The 15164-nt window shown below is 32.7% G+C and overlaps 3 protein-coding genes and 1 long non-coding RNA gene across 4 annotated transcripts; all 4 read right to left on the bottom strand.

Moving 5' to 3' along the window:
* Positions 1–108: 108 nt before the first annotated feature.
* On the bottom strand, positions 109–2226 carry LOC123194298 (GTP-binding nuclear protein Ran1B). Its single transcript, XM_044607470.1, has 8 exons — positions 2078–2226; positions 1910–1979; positions 1479–1535; positions 1280–1397; positions 1049–1138; positions 774–953; positions 608–685; positions 109–483 (listed from the first exon to the last, which is right to left on the bottom strand). Exons 1-8 carry the CDS (start codon positions 2078–2080, stop codon positions 414–416), a joined length of 666 nt encoding a protein of 221 aa, XP_044463405.1. The 5' UTR covers positions 2081–2226; the 3' UTR covers positions 109–413.
* Positions 2227–2940: 714 nt separating this feature from the next.
* Positions 2941–4929, bottom strand: LOC123194320. Its single transcript, XM_044607495.1, has 3 exons — positions 4764–4929; positions 4124–4621; positions 2941–3649 (listed from the first exon to the last, which is right to left on the bottom strand). Exons 1-3 carry the CDS (start codon positions 4834–4836, stop codon positions 3123–3125), a joined length of 1098 nt encoding a protein of 365 aa, XP_044463430.1. The 5' UTR covers positions 4837–4929; the 3' UTR covers positions 2941–3122.
* Positions 4930–6742: 1813 nt separating this feature from the next.
* On the bottom strand, positions 6743–7811 carry LOC123194473. Its single transcript, XR_006497281.1, has 2 exons — positions 7456–7811; positions 6743–7373 (listed from the first exon to the last, which is right to left on the bottom strand). It is a non-coding gene; the product is annotated as an uncharacterized LOC123194473 (long non-coding RNA).
* A 2573-nt stretch (positions 7812–10384) lies between these two features.
* On the bottom strand, positions 10385–13220 carry LOC123195159 (cytochrome b-c1 complex subunit 7-2, mitochondrial). Its single transcript, XM_044608789.1, has 4 exons — positions 12911–13220; positions 12677–12834; positions 12005–12052; positions 10385–10713 (listed from the first exon to the last, which is right to left on the bottom strand). The coding sequence occupies exons 1-4, from the start codon at positions 13002–13004 to the stop codon at positions 10645–10647; spliced, it is 369 nt and encodes a 122-aa protein (XP_044464724.1). The 5' UTR covers positions 13005–13220; the 3' UTR covers positions 10385–10644.
* Between the last annotated feature and the right edge of the window lie 1944 nt (positions 13221–15164).

Below are 15164 nucleotides of genomic sequence, written 5' to 3'. Positions count from 1 at the left end.
TGTCAATTGAGCCCAATCAACATACGAGCCCAACCGAGTCCAGCCCTAATTCCAAACCCCTTAGAAACGTAGATCCTCTACAGCATATATATGATCAGGAGACAGATCTTCAACTATCAACACAATAATAATACCAATAATAATCACAATGATAGAATAGGATGGGAAATGGAGCAACACTTAAAAATCCTACAGAAAATTGGATGGCTACCTGAAAAGTAACACAGTGCAACAAGCACCATACCAGTAAGGCAAATAACACTGACATAAGTAGGCAATGACTGAAAACACATCAACAAGACGCCAGGAATAATTCAATCCAAAACTCATGTCAAAAAGACAGCAGTTCCTCAAACAATCTATATAACTTGAGCCCTTCACTCCAACTATCAAACAGATCATTGATTTTTCTTTTACTCAAATGCATCATCATCATCATCTGGGAGAGGTTGACTAGCAGCAGCAGCAAGCTCGGCCTCGTGCCTGAAACAAAACCATCATGTGATAAATGAGAGAATTCGGTGTCTGGTCATACATTGTAGTGGTCTTGTCTTTGTGGGTGAAAGAAATTGATCAGAATCACTAGAGATCAAAGAAGAGCACTTACTGTTGCTGAGCAGCCAAATCAATCTGCACCTCTGGGGGAGCTAGTGCAGGAGACTCCACAAAATGCAAATTAGGATCCCTACAAGTAAATCAATATTTAGATCTACATCCAATCCCTGTAGAATTTAGAGAAAAGCTTCTATATTGGAAAATATTTGTATATATACCCAGCGAGTTTTCTAGCAAGGTACAAGAAAGGCTTCTCAAAGTTGTAATTGCTCTTCGCAGAGATCTCATAGTATTGCAGATTCTTCTTTCTGTGGAAAGTAACCTGCTTTGCTTTTACCTGCCTGTTCTTCACATCAACCTTGTTCCCACAAAGAACAATTGGGATGTTTTCACACACCCTGAAAAAGTAACAGAGATTATTGGATAAAGCATGAAAATAATCACACTACATTTAAACAACAATAGATGAGGGCATCAATTTTTTGCATTGAACCTGCAGAGATCACGATGCCATGTTGGAACATTCTTATATGTCAATCGGGCAGTAACATCAAACATGATAATAGCACATTGTCCATGGATGCTGCACAATCAACAAAATTCTTAAAACCATGTAAGAATAGGGTCTCCTAAAACTTTCACAAGAAAAACAACTCACATATTGCTACTAAGTAATCAAAGCGCAAGATAGCAAGTACATAAAATTAGCCAATAAACGACTTACTAATAGCCATCTCTAAGGCCACCAAACTTCTCTTGCCCAGCGGTATCCCAGCAGTAGAACCGTATTTTTCCACAGTTGGTAAAGAAATCCAAGGGATGAACTTCAACACCAATGGTTGCTGAAATTGATCAAAAAGAAACAGTGACATGCCAATAATATTCCAACCACACACAATATACCAAGCCAAATTAATACTTACGCTCGTATTTCTTCTCAAACTCCCCAGTGAGATGCCTTTTCACAAAGGTAGTCTTTCCTGCAAATATTTTACATTAATAGTTAGAAACTATATACATAAAAAAAAAAAAGAAAAAAAAACCAGCAATAGATTCCTAATTAAAGCCAAACCAAACAGTTACTCAACAACAAAAATGAAAAACCCTAATAATTGCATTTCTACCAAATTAAAAATGGCCTCAGGCATTTAGAAAGTTCACATAACCATCAACAAATATACAAGAACCCACTGCTCCCAACAAAAAGCCACAAAACAACCTAAACCCTAAAACCCAATATTAAAAAATATAAAAAATTACTCACCATTTTCAGAATTACTTGATAAAATACACCACTCATTCTATGTTATAAACAACAAAATAAAAAAAAAAAGCAATCAAATCGTCTTCGTACCAGTTCCACCATCGCCGACGATAACAAGCTTGAAGCTTGGATAATCAACGGTCTGCTGACTTGGTAGAGCCTGAAACACAAATCACAAACAACAAGAACGCCTTTAATACATCCACACTTACAGATAAAAACAAATCGACAATTATAATAAATAAAAAAACAAATTACCATTTTTTATGTTTTGATTTTGAATTCGACTGAGAAGCGAGAGTTCAAGGTTCGGGACGAATCGGATGGTGGTAAGGGGGTTTATATAAGAGGTGTAAGCACGACCTAATTGTTTGTAGATATGATTTCCTACATTCGGGTGCACTATATTCAAAAATCTTGGCTCTTAATAATTCGTACATTGCTATACTTTTTCAAATTTCTGGTAAAAGTCGATGTAATTCGTAGGACCTGCTGCAGGAGATTTCTCCTCCGCCGTTTCTCACTTCTTGGGTATCGTTACCCTGACGCGACTCTGTGGACCGTTTGATTTGCACTCACTCTGTGATTGTTTCACGTGTACTTGCGTGGGTTGTTTTGGGCCGAGCCAAAAATTTGGCACTCAACGTAAATTTTCAATTATTTTAGATAAATACAAATGTAGATATAGTTAATTTGAATTTAATTAAAATCTAAAATAATTAATTTAAATTATTAAATAAAAAGAATTATTAATTTTTTAAAAACATATAAAATCATTTTTAAAATTATTATAGAAAAAATAAAATTACCAAAAAAAAACCCTTATACCAATATTAATCTCAAGTTTGATCGTTAATAATTTAATACTATTTCATTTAAATTTATTTATTTGAGTTCAAATCCAAATATTAATTTTATTTAATAATTAATTCTAATAAATTTTAAAATTTTATAAAATGTTTGTGATATATTAAAGATGATGACATATTAATTTGATTAATTTTTCAAAATAACGTAATTTATTATATAAAGTATGAAAAATTAGATTTTCAACCCTAATACATAAAGCATGATCTTGAATCCTTTTCCTACTACTAATTACATATTATGAAATTAATATATATTGTGAACTCATATATTAATATTCCTTAATTATGCAACAAAAACATTCTTATATTTTATATATCTCCAAGCCATGCAACTAATTTTGCTTAATCATGCAATGGCTGTCACGTCACATCCATTAAGCTTCGTGGGTTACCACCAAGTACTCCAAGCCTTCAATTCAAACGGCTGGCCTGGTTCACGGTTTACGAAGACTCAACAGCGTCACATCATCAAGAACAGGGCCGCAGAGCGATGCAAGGTCATCGCTTCTCATGGTGTAAAACGTGCTAAGGAACATGATGCGAGTTCGTGTAGAAACCGCCACAAACTTGAGCACGGCACGTTTGAATCCGCCTTTGCCTTTTGATTCATAAGGGACTTTGATTGTATCTCTCCCTGCAAATGCCTCGACAATCATGGAACCTTCACACGAGTTGCTGGCATCGCCTACTGAGAACGACAGCGTGTAAATTTTTCCCGGGATGGTTCGGACGATCTGGGCGATGGCGCTTTCTTTTCCGGCGACAAGTTCCACCGCTCGCCGCCCATGTGGGACGGAGAAATGCTCGGCGTCTATGTACTTGACAGCCTTCAAGGATTCAACCATCCAGCCCGGTAATGGCGAGTGGTCGTCTTCAATGTTGGGTGGGATGAGGACGCCCCATGATGTGTTGGGAAACACGTAAGGACCTTCTTCAAAGCTCGGATTTTTCACCAAGTTCTCTGCGTGCATAAATCGCTAAATATTAATTTCATTCACTCGTGAAAAATTAGGGGTGATACCGTTTAAATCAAATCTGAATACGCTTTGGTTTAACTTCGAATAAAAAAATTCAAATCAAATCAAATATAATTTAAATTCAGCTCAAATTATAATTTGAATTTATTATTTAAATTCATAATTTATTAATAAAATTATATTATAAACAGTATAATTTTAATAATTATTTAATATAATTTGAATTAAATCATAAATCAAATTTTGAAATAAATTAAATTATCTGATTAGTCTATAAGTTAAACTGAATTAAATTTTTTCTAATTTAAATTTAGTTTAATACGAGAAAAACAAATTTTTTTACTTAAACTCAATTTAAATTCAAATTAAATGAATTTTAACAAACTCAACTTTTGAATCCAAAGTAACTCAGATTCGGGTCTATGCAAGCTTCATCCCAGTAAAAAGATGGAACTTACTGTTGGAAGGTCTAGGAGGGTAAAGCGTTCTAATGGCAACCGAATCAACGAGAGGTCCGCAAGCAGGATCCTCTTCGACTCCAGGATTATGCAAAACAAACTCCACAGTATCATACAAAGCTTTGAAGGCCCAAGCGTAGGTGTCCCAGCCGTTGCTGCTATACAGCGTTTGCACCGGCAGCACGCCGTAATCTGGCGCCACTGATATGTTGAGCGACTCATCCTGTGCGCAAGTGCGAGCATAGCTGAAGGAGATGGAATAGTACATGCCCTTAGTTACTTTGATTCTTTGCTTAATTGATGCCTCGTTTCCGAGCCTAACAGCAAAGGCTCCCTCTGGCACCACCAGCAACATGTCTCCTTGCTTTTGCCCCGATTTTATGTACTCCACGAACCCAGAAATTTCCCATTTTGGTATGGCAAATTTTCCCAGAACTTCTGTGCCATTCATCTCCGAGGGCTTCGGCCCGAGCTCAAAGTTACCATTTGGTACCAGTCCTGGCGTAAATGAATAATAAATGATAATTAGTTTAGCAGTAAATGCTTACAGCTGGATATATATATATATATATATATATATATATATATATATATATATATATATATATATATATATATACACGGAATATATGTGGCTTACCGTCGACTATAAGCGAGAAGGAGGTGCGGAAGGTGGAGCAGAGAAGCACCAACAGAAAAATGAACCCTCGCATTGTTGAACAAAACAGTGCGGGCAAAAGCTGAAAATAATGCTTTGGGGATAAAGAGAGAGGCGAAGGGGATACGTTTAGATGGAAAGATGATGAGAAGATGGGTTTATATGCATGTCGCGGAGAATTAAGCCCTGGGATTTGAAAGGGAATAACAAATTCTGCCATTATTATGACCGTACTGTAGCTTGTGGGGTGTTCAATGACTAATTTGCCCTTTCGTAGTCCGAATGCACTGCCCCAAATCTGGGAGGATGTGATAGAGGTCGAAGAAAAGACGAGACAAAAACTGTTCAACAGCACATGGCTCCTCTTCCTCTCCCCAAGCTGCTGCAACAGCACGCAAGCCCAAGAAATTTGAACGCTTGACCTTTTTCAGTATATAAGAAATTCTTCTTCGTTCTACCTTTCATGCAACAACTTACTGTAAATTCGCCAAAAACGTAAAACTATTCAGCTTTCTTGTCAAATTTGATCTAATTTTTTTATGTAACAGTGTCTGCTAGTGCACTGACAATGATCAATATCCAGCCCCCTTTATAGTTATCACTAATATGGGAATTTTCACCATGTACATTGCAGATAAGTATGCCTGAAACTCCGAATCACAGCTGTTAATATTTGCTTCTTGTAGTGTCTTATTTTCACGTCTTTGTACCCAACCTTTACTGTAATTACAGACGAAGGAAGATGAACTCTCTTAATGTTAAAAATCTCGCATCAACAGTCGTACAAGGGTCTTATTGTCTTTTTGTTTCTCACAAGACACTTTTAAGAGGCCAAAATTTTGTGAGGCCTAAAGTGAAACAATGTCTTATAGCTTTTAAACTATTATGTGCAGATACTTCGCCAACTACAAATTCAGGGCAATAGTATATAGAATCGAAAATCTAAAACTTAATCTTTTTTCTTTTGGATTATATCATAAAATATATCTTTTATAAAAAATAATAATAAAATAATAAAAATACAAATTATCACGTTATTTTCTTATAAAATATTATAAATATTTTTTAAAATTTTAAAAATTTTTTGATACACATTTACCACATTATTATTTTCTTAAATTTATTAATATGTATAATATTATATGATACATTTATCATATCATATAATTTTTAAAAACTTTAATTATAATATATATTATATTATATCATAAAATATATATAATATATTATAAAATACAAACAACTACGGACAGATCTAAATAATATCAACAACTTACAAGAAAAAACATATCACGAGAAAAGTGGGCCAAGTACCTAATCCAAGACACTGCAAACCGTGGCTTGTTCCTGGGCTTTGATGGATGTGGACCCATTTAACCTTAAAAAAAAAATTACTGCAAAAAAGTGGGCCGACTTTCATCCGAACCCTCATTTTCTTCTTTCTTTCTTCTGTCTCTGATCACTCTGCATGTGGACGACCGAGCTTATGCCGGATTTCAAGCCACCTGCTTCCTTCCCCACTTCCCTTCAAATCAATTGCTTCTTCCTAAAAAATATGTATACCTAATTTTGAGTATGATATAGATACTCAATTGAATACTCAATATTGAATATATATATTATTACTTATACCCTTTATAAATAACCCTGAAACCTTAATGAAGTTTTTAACTCCTCAAAACACGAGGAAGTTTTAAACAACAATTATGAACTTCGAACCTCTAAAACTAGCTTGAGTGACAAAAAAAAAAACTTTATATATACGAGTTCAAATATCATTTGATAATATATCAAGATCAAACTTTTAACTTATATAATTTAGTGATTATAAGATCGATCACTGGATCTAAAATTTATCCTGTTCGATGTAATTGATTATAACCAATATTACAATCTGGTTCGAATGAATTCCCTGTTACCAAAAGAACAATTATAAACTTCAATTTATGGCCGAACTACTCTTTTGTCAAAAAGAGTCTATTTCTAAATATACAATGTCCAGTTATACACATTGCATACAATAACAAACCACATCATTTAACTCTTATAGTTACAAACAATTTTCGGGATCTCTTCAACATGTAATTGTATTTTCCCATTATTTTTCATAATGCCTCCATCCATGGTCGAAAAACATTCAACTCAGACCAAATGGAGGACACACAAGCCTAAACTTTCTATAATGTTAGGTAGGATTCCATCATAACTATTAATCATATAACCTTGACATTCGGATGGTGAAGAGGTAAACACTTATTAAAATTATACTATAACACTGCCTAATTTAAGAACTAATCGCATTAAAAACAACTATGTTCTCAACCACTCTGCATCTTCTTCCGATCTTCAACATCAACACTCACAAACCTTTAATCTGAAACTTAACAACAGTTAAGGTATTTCTAATTAGAATGCAAATAAAGAAGGATTATAATGACCTAATGGGTCCAAAAGTGTCATTTTGAACTTTAGTTGTGTTGTATGAATACGACAGAAACGGGAACTTCCACCATTAGTGATGCCAAATTCACCTCATAAACTCATTAAAGACAAAACCCAGAAGGGCACCATGGACAGCCTAATTGAAAATAACTGCGAGGCAATAATAGTTTAATATGTAAATATAAAGTTTCACACCTAGCACCAATCATCTCCAAATCAACTTGACTGTTACCTTAATTGCAACTTTTCATCCAAAGAAGGACTGATCATGACATTTGAACGACCAGGGGGTGGATCTAGTTCAGGGCTCATGCACGAATGGGAAGGGAGTGGGCCTTCAAGTTAGGTCTTGAATAGATCCCCAACTTCTCACCGTTTACAAGGGGGTGAAATTGAAATTTAAGTGAAGTCTGTAGTGAAAGAGAAATCTTCATGGTGAAGAATTTGGAGAGGGTGAAGCTGAACCGTGGAAAAAGACAAGACGGCCGACGAGGTTTATGCTTGGACAAATTATAAGTTGGGTGAGAGAGACACTATTCATGTGGGAAGCATTAAATAGGGCTGTTTCAGGATAAGAATGTGACTTCTTCCGATAATGGGGGATGTATGGCAACCTGGAAATTTTTTTAACCTATTAGAAAATTTAGTTTGAAGGATATAATATAAATTATTATTATTATATTTAATAAAATATATAAAATTAGATAAATATAAATAATTATTATATTTAATTAAAAATAAAAATAATATTAAAATATTATTTTATTTAAAATTTTTAAATATAATTTTTTTTAAAAAAATATAAGTGATATTATTTGTTATATTAATTAAAAATAAAGTATTTTAGTTTAAAAAATTATTAAATAAAAATAAAATTATAATAAAATTAAAATTAATTTAATAATATTTTAATTTTTAAGATGAAATTAATAATCAAATTATCATTTATATTATCTATTATATCATTATTGATAATATAAAATTATTATAATATTTTATTATTAAATAAATTAAATAAAATAATATAAATAATAAAAAATATATAACCAAAATAATCTTTTTAGTAAGAGACCAAACGGCTCTTAGTAATATATCTAAATCGTTGCTCATTGCATCACCAACCCCAGAAGAAAAACAGGAACTGTGCTCATGAATTATTGGTGGATTCAAGTCAAACCAACAAGTTGAAAAATGATTAATCCGTTGAGATTTAGTTCAAAATTGACATTTCATTGGCATTATTGCACCGAATTCCAATTTAAATTAATTATTATAAAGTCAAACTATGTTTGAATTGACCTAAGACTAACTTGGTTATGGAAATTGATTCAGCCGCCTAATTTTGTCATAGGTACAAATTAGATTGTTCATAAATTTATGATAATTATGGATGTTGTATAGACTTGTGCTTTATCTACATTACAAGTGATAATATTCAAATCGAATAATGATGTGATTTTTGATACACAAAATGGAGTCTACTTATAAATTAAGTATCTACGATAGATTGCATGAAAATAAAGACGAAGATGGAGATGTTGGTGTTAAGCTACATGGGTTGATGCAATTGTAATTAGAGTTAGATTTGAATTGAACTAAGTTTGAGCTTAATTGTGTTTATATATAGTAGAGCTCGAGTTTAAGCTCGTAGAAGTCAAGTTCGAACTCAGTTCGACTCATTTTGAGTTCAAATTTTTAACTATTTCGTTATTAAAACGATATCATTTTAATGCATATTGAATAAAACGACGTCGTTTTGTATTAAAATTTTTAATTGAAAAATTTTACGAGTAATTCAAACTCGATCAAGCTTTTATAGAGGTGTTGAATTCGAATCAAATTTAAGTTAGTTTCAATTCAGGCTATGCTCCAATCCACTACTGGGTGAAATCTAGTTAGTGTTATAATGTGAGTTTGCTAACAAGAGATGTGGACGGAAAAGACAGGAACGTGGATGGTTTATTAAAACAAGACCACACCTTCAATAAAGAATGCGTTCAAGCTATCACATGCGAATGTTCCTGCTTTAAATAAAACACTATTAACCTTCAATTGGGGATCATGATCGGGACAAATGATGCTGTACTACAACACTTATAAAGCAAATTATACTCTAGTAGATTTTCTTTTCTGGACATTTGTTCACAGAGACTGCAATTTCATTGTTATGGCAAATAGAAAGCGCTAGTAAAATCTCATCCCAGAATACTTACAAGGCACAATTACATAATTTTGTTGTTGGGTTCCATGGCTGTGCAGTGTTTAATGCAGAACCCATCAGACCATTACTTCAAGTTGTATTGCAGATTCTGAAGACCCCATAAGAAGCAAAGTAGGTGCATGTGAAAAGCTACAGGGAGGCATAGGCACATGGGCACACAGCCAGGGAGAGTGGAAAGGCAAGTTTGTGGTGGAAAATGTGGCAACCAAACAGTTCATGTGTTACGGTCTAGATCAGCTGGTGGAGGAGAAAGAATTTCCCTTGTGTGTGGTGAATCTCTTGGTTACAATGGAACCTCTTTGATGGTTAAAGGAGCCAATCCTTTAAGCCATTAATGGTAATTCAGTCAGGTTAAAACCACCAACATCCATCGCCATTGAGAAAATTTGGCCAAGGGGAAAACCAAGGAAAATCCTAGATAGGTTAGAATTTCATAATTTAGGCCCGTCAGGGCCTGCTCTGATCCAATCCAAATCTGCGCAATCTCAATGTTCGGCTCAAAAGAAATTGAGTCAACTGGATTTTGTGGAATCAACGACTACTCATTAACAATGACACCACTTTTATTTTTCATCTTTACAACCCTGATTCTTTCTCTACAATGACTTTCAAATGCATCCTCCTACGACTAATCACAAATTCGAGTGAGGTTGATCTTGATTTTCTAGATATGAACAGAACTTGAGTCGACCCAGTCCCATAAAGAGACCTTCGCTCAATTTACAATGCCATAGCAAAAATTTTGAACCAAGGACAAAGCACCAATCCTAATAACAGAGATTCTCTTGGAAATTCATTTTCAGCCAATCCTAGCAGACTTATAACAGGCCAGTCTTGACCCAAAAAATGGTTATCTTCAATAATCGGGCTCCTACAGTAGAAAAGAAGTCATATTTCATCAATTGATAACCATGTGATAAGCATCATCCTTCAACAATACTAAAGATATAAATCTTGACATCAATTTTTATAAGCTTTTAAAGTCTACAAATTCAACACAGCATATAGAGAAATTATACCGGAAGGGAACATTTAATAGAAGCCATAAGTTTGGTTGTTCATACTTATTGGAAAAAGGCCAGTGAATCACAACGAATCAGTATCTCTAACGAAACACTGGCACAAATGATTGAAACTGAATTCTGATATTCATTTAAAATACCACTCAGATAGTTATAGCTATGTGACACACTAAGATGCTTAAGGAATTGTGCGCTGGTAGAGAGGCAATGCTCCCAAAGCCTCACGTTCTGCTCTCTCCCTTTTAACCTGCATATCATAACCATCAAAACATCATTAGCAGCCTTCAAACTTTAAACAGATTTCTAGTACATAATTTATTTAAATACCTAACCATTAATTTCTCTATTCTAAAATAACATTCTCATTATAACTGTGTATTTGGTTTCAATAGTTTTAATCATGAATTATTCAAATTCTTCCGACTGTCCTTATTTAAGATTTTCTTCTTCTAATGTTCATATAACAAGACAACCATGTTAAAATGAAATGTTATCTTCATTTTGCATATAGACACATAAAAAGAAGCCATAAATTTGCAATTGATGACTCACTTACGCACCATAGTAACAAACTCGATGCAATGCTAGATATACAACAATAAATAATGGAAACAACCTATGCCATTTTCATATGTTCTCACTCAATATTTTTTATTGAGTGAAAAAAGAAAAATACCAACAAAGATGAAATATGCTTTGTCAAAAATTGACAGGGAAATGATCTCCATGAATATCTTCAATTCAACATTTTCCAAAGTAGTAATATACAACATGATATAGATTCCAGTTCTATAAGAAACTGCATAACCAATATACGTTTGGATACCAGGAGTCTCTATCAGCTAGCAAATGGAGAGAGATCAATAATTCTATTGAATATAAAATCATTTCCAGCATATTTCTCGGTCAAACATTAACATAGAGAAAAATTTAGCACCAAATAGTCTTCGACTACTTCCACCACCATTTGGAACATCTTAATCAAAACAGTAGCAGGGACAGCAGAAGTGACTAAAGCAGAAAAACTGGGTTCCCATAAAAATTTTCTAGTGTAGGTGTAGCAGGTAGGGAGAACTTACAGCAATATTATTCTCTATTCAAAGAGTTTCACACCCAAGGAATAATCCAAAACCATAGGAACTTATGAGACCATGTATTAAGCCTACAGATTTTTTTTTTTTTTTTTTGGTCGTGATATTTTAGGAATAAAAACACAAAAGGCCCCCTAATGACATTATACAAGGTGAACGAGGCACAGTAATCTATTCATACAATTTACCAGTCTAAGTCTCAATATAGACTGTTGACAAACAAGGAAAATGTCAGTGCTGATTATTAGACTCAATACTTCAAAAATAAAGAAGTTCAATAGACAAGGTATCCAGATCAAAGACATGATAAATTAAAATTGATGTGAAGACACAATTTCACTGCATTCAATAGAATATCAATTAATGCTTAGCCAACATTAGCAGAATAACAGTATTCATACAAATAATAGAGAAAACATAAGTGTTGACATTTCTAGAAACACTTACAAGGGCCAGCATATCTTGAAGATAGCTCCTAAATGGAGTTTGCATGGCCTGAAAGAGATTGAAAATAAAATATCAGTTTATATGTCAAATTCAGAAGTATAATGAACCCATATTAGCTACTTGTATTATCAGAAATCAATTGATACTAACACAAGGTATATCCAACATAAAATATCACAAAATGATTATACTGAGATGTGTACATTTAAAATCACTGTTTGTTTGAGATCGATTCTTAACACAAAAGCCAGATGCATTGTTAGATTTTTAAACACCTATGAATACGTTCAATCCTGTTCAGCACACATGCGACTAAATTATGGTCTCATAAAACAGTTCTATCTGTATTGTTAGTATCAGGACATCATGACACAGGCTTTTTCATCATAAGGTATCAAAATACTAAAAACAAGATGTGTGTTAGATATCACGCTATACTAACACCAAAACAAAGCAATGGTAGCTCATGAGAAACCTATAATGTATAGTTAGTTACACTAACAATTTGGACTGTTTACTACAGTAACACAAACACGATTTACAACGAGATTTACCCACTACATAGTTCCAAACAACACTCATAATCTCTAAAACAACTTTATAATAAATAGAATTTTTATTTATAACCAAAATTAATGAGATTTTTTATAACATTTTTAGTACTATAAATACCTGAAGATCTTCAGGAAGGTACTCGTGTTTCATGGAAAGGTCCATGGCACGCTTGAGACGCTGGTGACGAGCGTCGACGACCTCTTTCGGCAACCGCCTCAGCGCCTCCTTAATGTCCAGATCGTAGTGAGGATCGTAGAGATCATCGTACCGCAGCCCTGTTAGCGTCGATTAGATCAGATACAAACACGACAAATAGGCAGCTACAAAAAATTAGGGTTTAGAGATGCTAACCGTATTTACGAAGTCGTTTAGAGAGGGTTTTCATGTGCTGTGCTGCGAACCAGTTCTTCCTTGGATCAAGAAAAGACTGCAAAAACGACGACATCTTTCTCTCGCTTTGCGACCTGCTCTCTGGACCGGACTTGTCTACCTGTTTCTCAATAACCCTCGTTCTAGAGAATTCTTCTAAGCGAAACCGTTGCTTCCCGGAAACGGCGCCGTTTCTCAAGCAGACCTAGTGGGCTTTATATTTTCTGAAATTGGGCTACAAAATTTTTCATTGTGTTCATAGCTGGCCCTTCCTTTACTCTAATTTCCAAAAAAAAAAAAAGCTAAATCTAAACGACTAAACCAACCAGAAATAATTATAATTTCCCATCAAAATTATAAATATTATTGCTTTTCATTACAATTATGTCCTATTTTTTTTTCTGATAATTAATTATTTATGAAAAAAATTAAAAATATTTATCTTCATGCATTTCAAAATAAACTAATTGATAAAATAATATGTATCCCATTTTAACTAATAATTATGTAATTTTAAATTAAAAACAAAATATATATATCATTTGCCTACCTAATTCAATATTAAAAAATTGAATGCATAAAATATTTATCTAAATTAATATTATCATATAATTTATGTTTTTGGAGCTTAAAATTATATAATAAAATTAAATTCGAATTTAAACTCAGATCAAATGAGTGGAATCAACCATTTATAAGAATTTAGATTTATTTTTTTGATAAAATTATATATGTTTAGTCTTTAATAGATAGTTTAAATATTAAAAGAAGAAATTTTATATATAAACGAAAATAAATTTAAATTTTTAATAATTTAAATTTATTTTATTTAATAATTATATAATTATTAAAATTATATAATAATTTACTTATTCTTCCGAAAATAAAAAAACAAAAAACATATATGTTTTAACTTGACATGCTTAAAAAATAGAATTAGGATCACAGCTAATCCAATCTATCTGGAAACTACCAACTGGCTGCTGTAAGACATCACTTTATCAGATTGAAGTGGCCCATCAAGATTTTAATTTGATCGCTAATTTTGAAGCTTAATAATTAAGCTGTCAATCATCAAGCGAACTTTATTGAATGAAATGGAGAGGGCCAAAGGACTATGTCCCACTCAATGTTTGGTGAAAGCACCAAAACACTTTAGGAGAGTCTAATCCATCTCTAAATTTTAATTTAAATGTGAGGTTGAAGTTGTTATTTTAATAATAATATTAAAAATATATAAATTAATTTTATTTTTCTTCTAAGTTTTAAAAATAGAATTTTATTTTTAGATTTCAATTTTAAAAAATGATTTTTTATTTTTAAAGCTCTAAGTTTTCTCCTCTTTGATGATGTCATTATTGACGATCGCCATTTCTGTCTTCCCTTCTCTCTTTATCATTGTCGACGACTCTAATGGCATGCGAAGAAGCTTTATCGATGAACAATCAAAGACAAATTGAGGATGTATTGAAGACCGTCACATTTCTGTTGTGTTCCATTAAATTAGCTATAATCGCCATGTTTTCGTGGCCTTCTAGTCTTCTCCTAACCCATGGTTCTAGACATGGCTATCAATTTCAGTTGATGAAGCCAAATTGATGACCTCATCAATTCGTTTGAATAAAAACGATTTATCTTTGTCTAAACGACGACTTGCCTTCTTCGACGAAGACGAGACTTGAAGAAGTGCAAGAAATGGTTGGATAGTGTTAGATATCGGAAAGGGAAAAGCTTCACTGGAAAATCGAAACCTTAGGGGAAAAAATAAATTTTTTAAAATTTAATTTTAAGAGAATATATTATTTTTTAAAACTAAAAAAGAAAAATAAAATATAATTATAATTATTTTAATATTATTAATAAAATAATAAATTTATCTCTTAATTCTAATACAAAATTTATAAATATATCTTGATATATTAAAACTTAGATAAATATTTAAATTAATATATATTCCTTTTGATCAAAACTTTGGTTTGTGGAAAATTATCCATTTCCCAATAGAGAGCGTACTCGAATTCTTATTATATAACGTGTTATGGGATCTTATCTTTAAAAGTGATTCGGTGGGTACTCAAGAACAAAGTAAATTAGCCATTCATATATTTTTTTAAGGCTAATTTCACGACCCTGTGCAGGTTCCTCCTTGAACTGTCACTATAAGTGATGCTGCAAATTACAGGGCGAATCTTTTGATAGTTTGAGTTTTATGGGAATAATTCTTCTTTTGACAATT

This window comes from Mangifera indica, chromosome 13 (assembly GCF_011075055.1).
Source record: "Mangifera indica cultivar Alphonso chromosome 13, CATAS_Mindica_2.1, whole genome shotgun sequence".
Lineage (NCBI taxonomy): Eukaryota > Viridiplantae > Streptophyta > Magnoliopsida > Sapindales > Anacardiaceae > Mangifera > Mangifera indica.
This window is presented reverse-complemented; position numbering and strand designations above follow the sequence as displayed.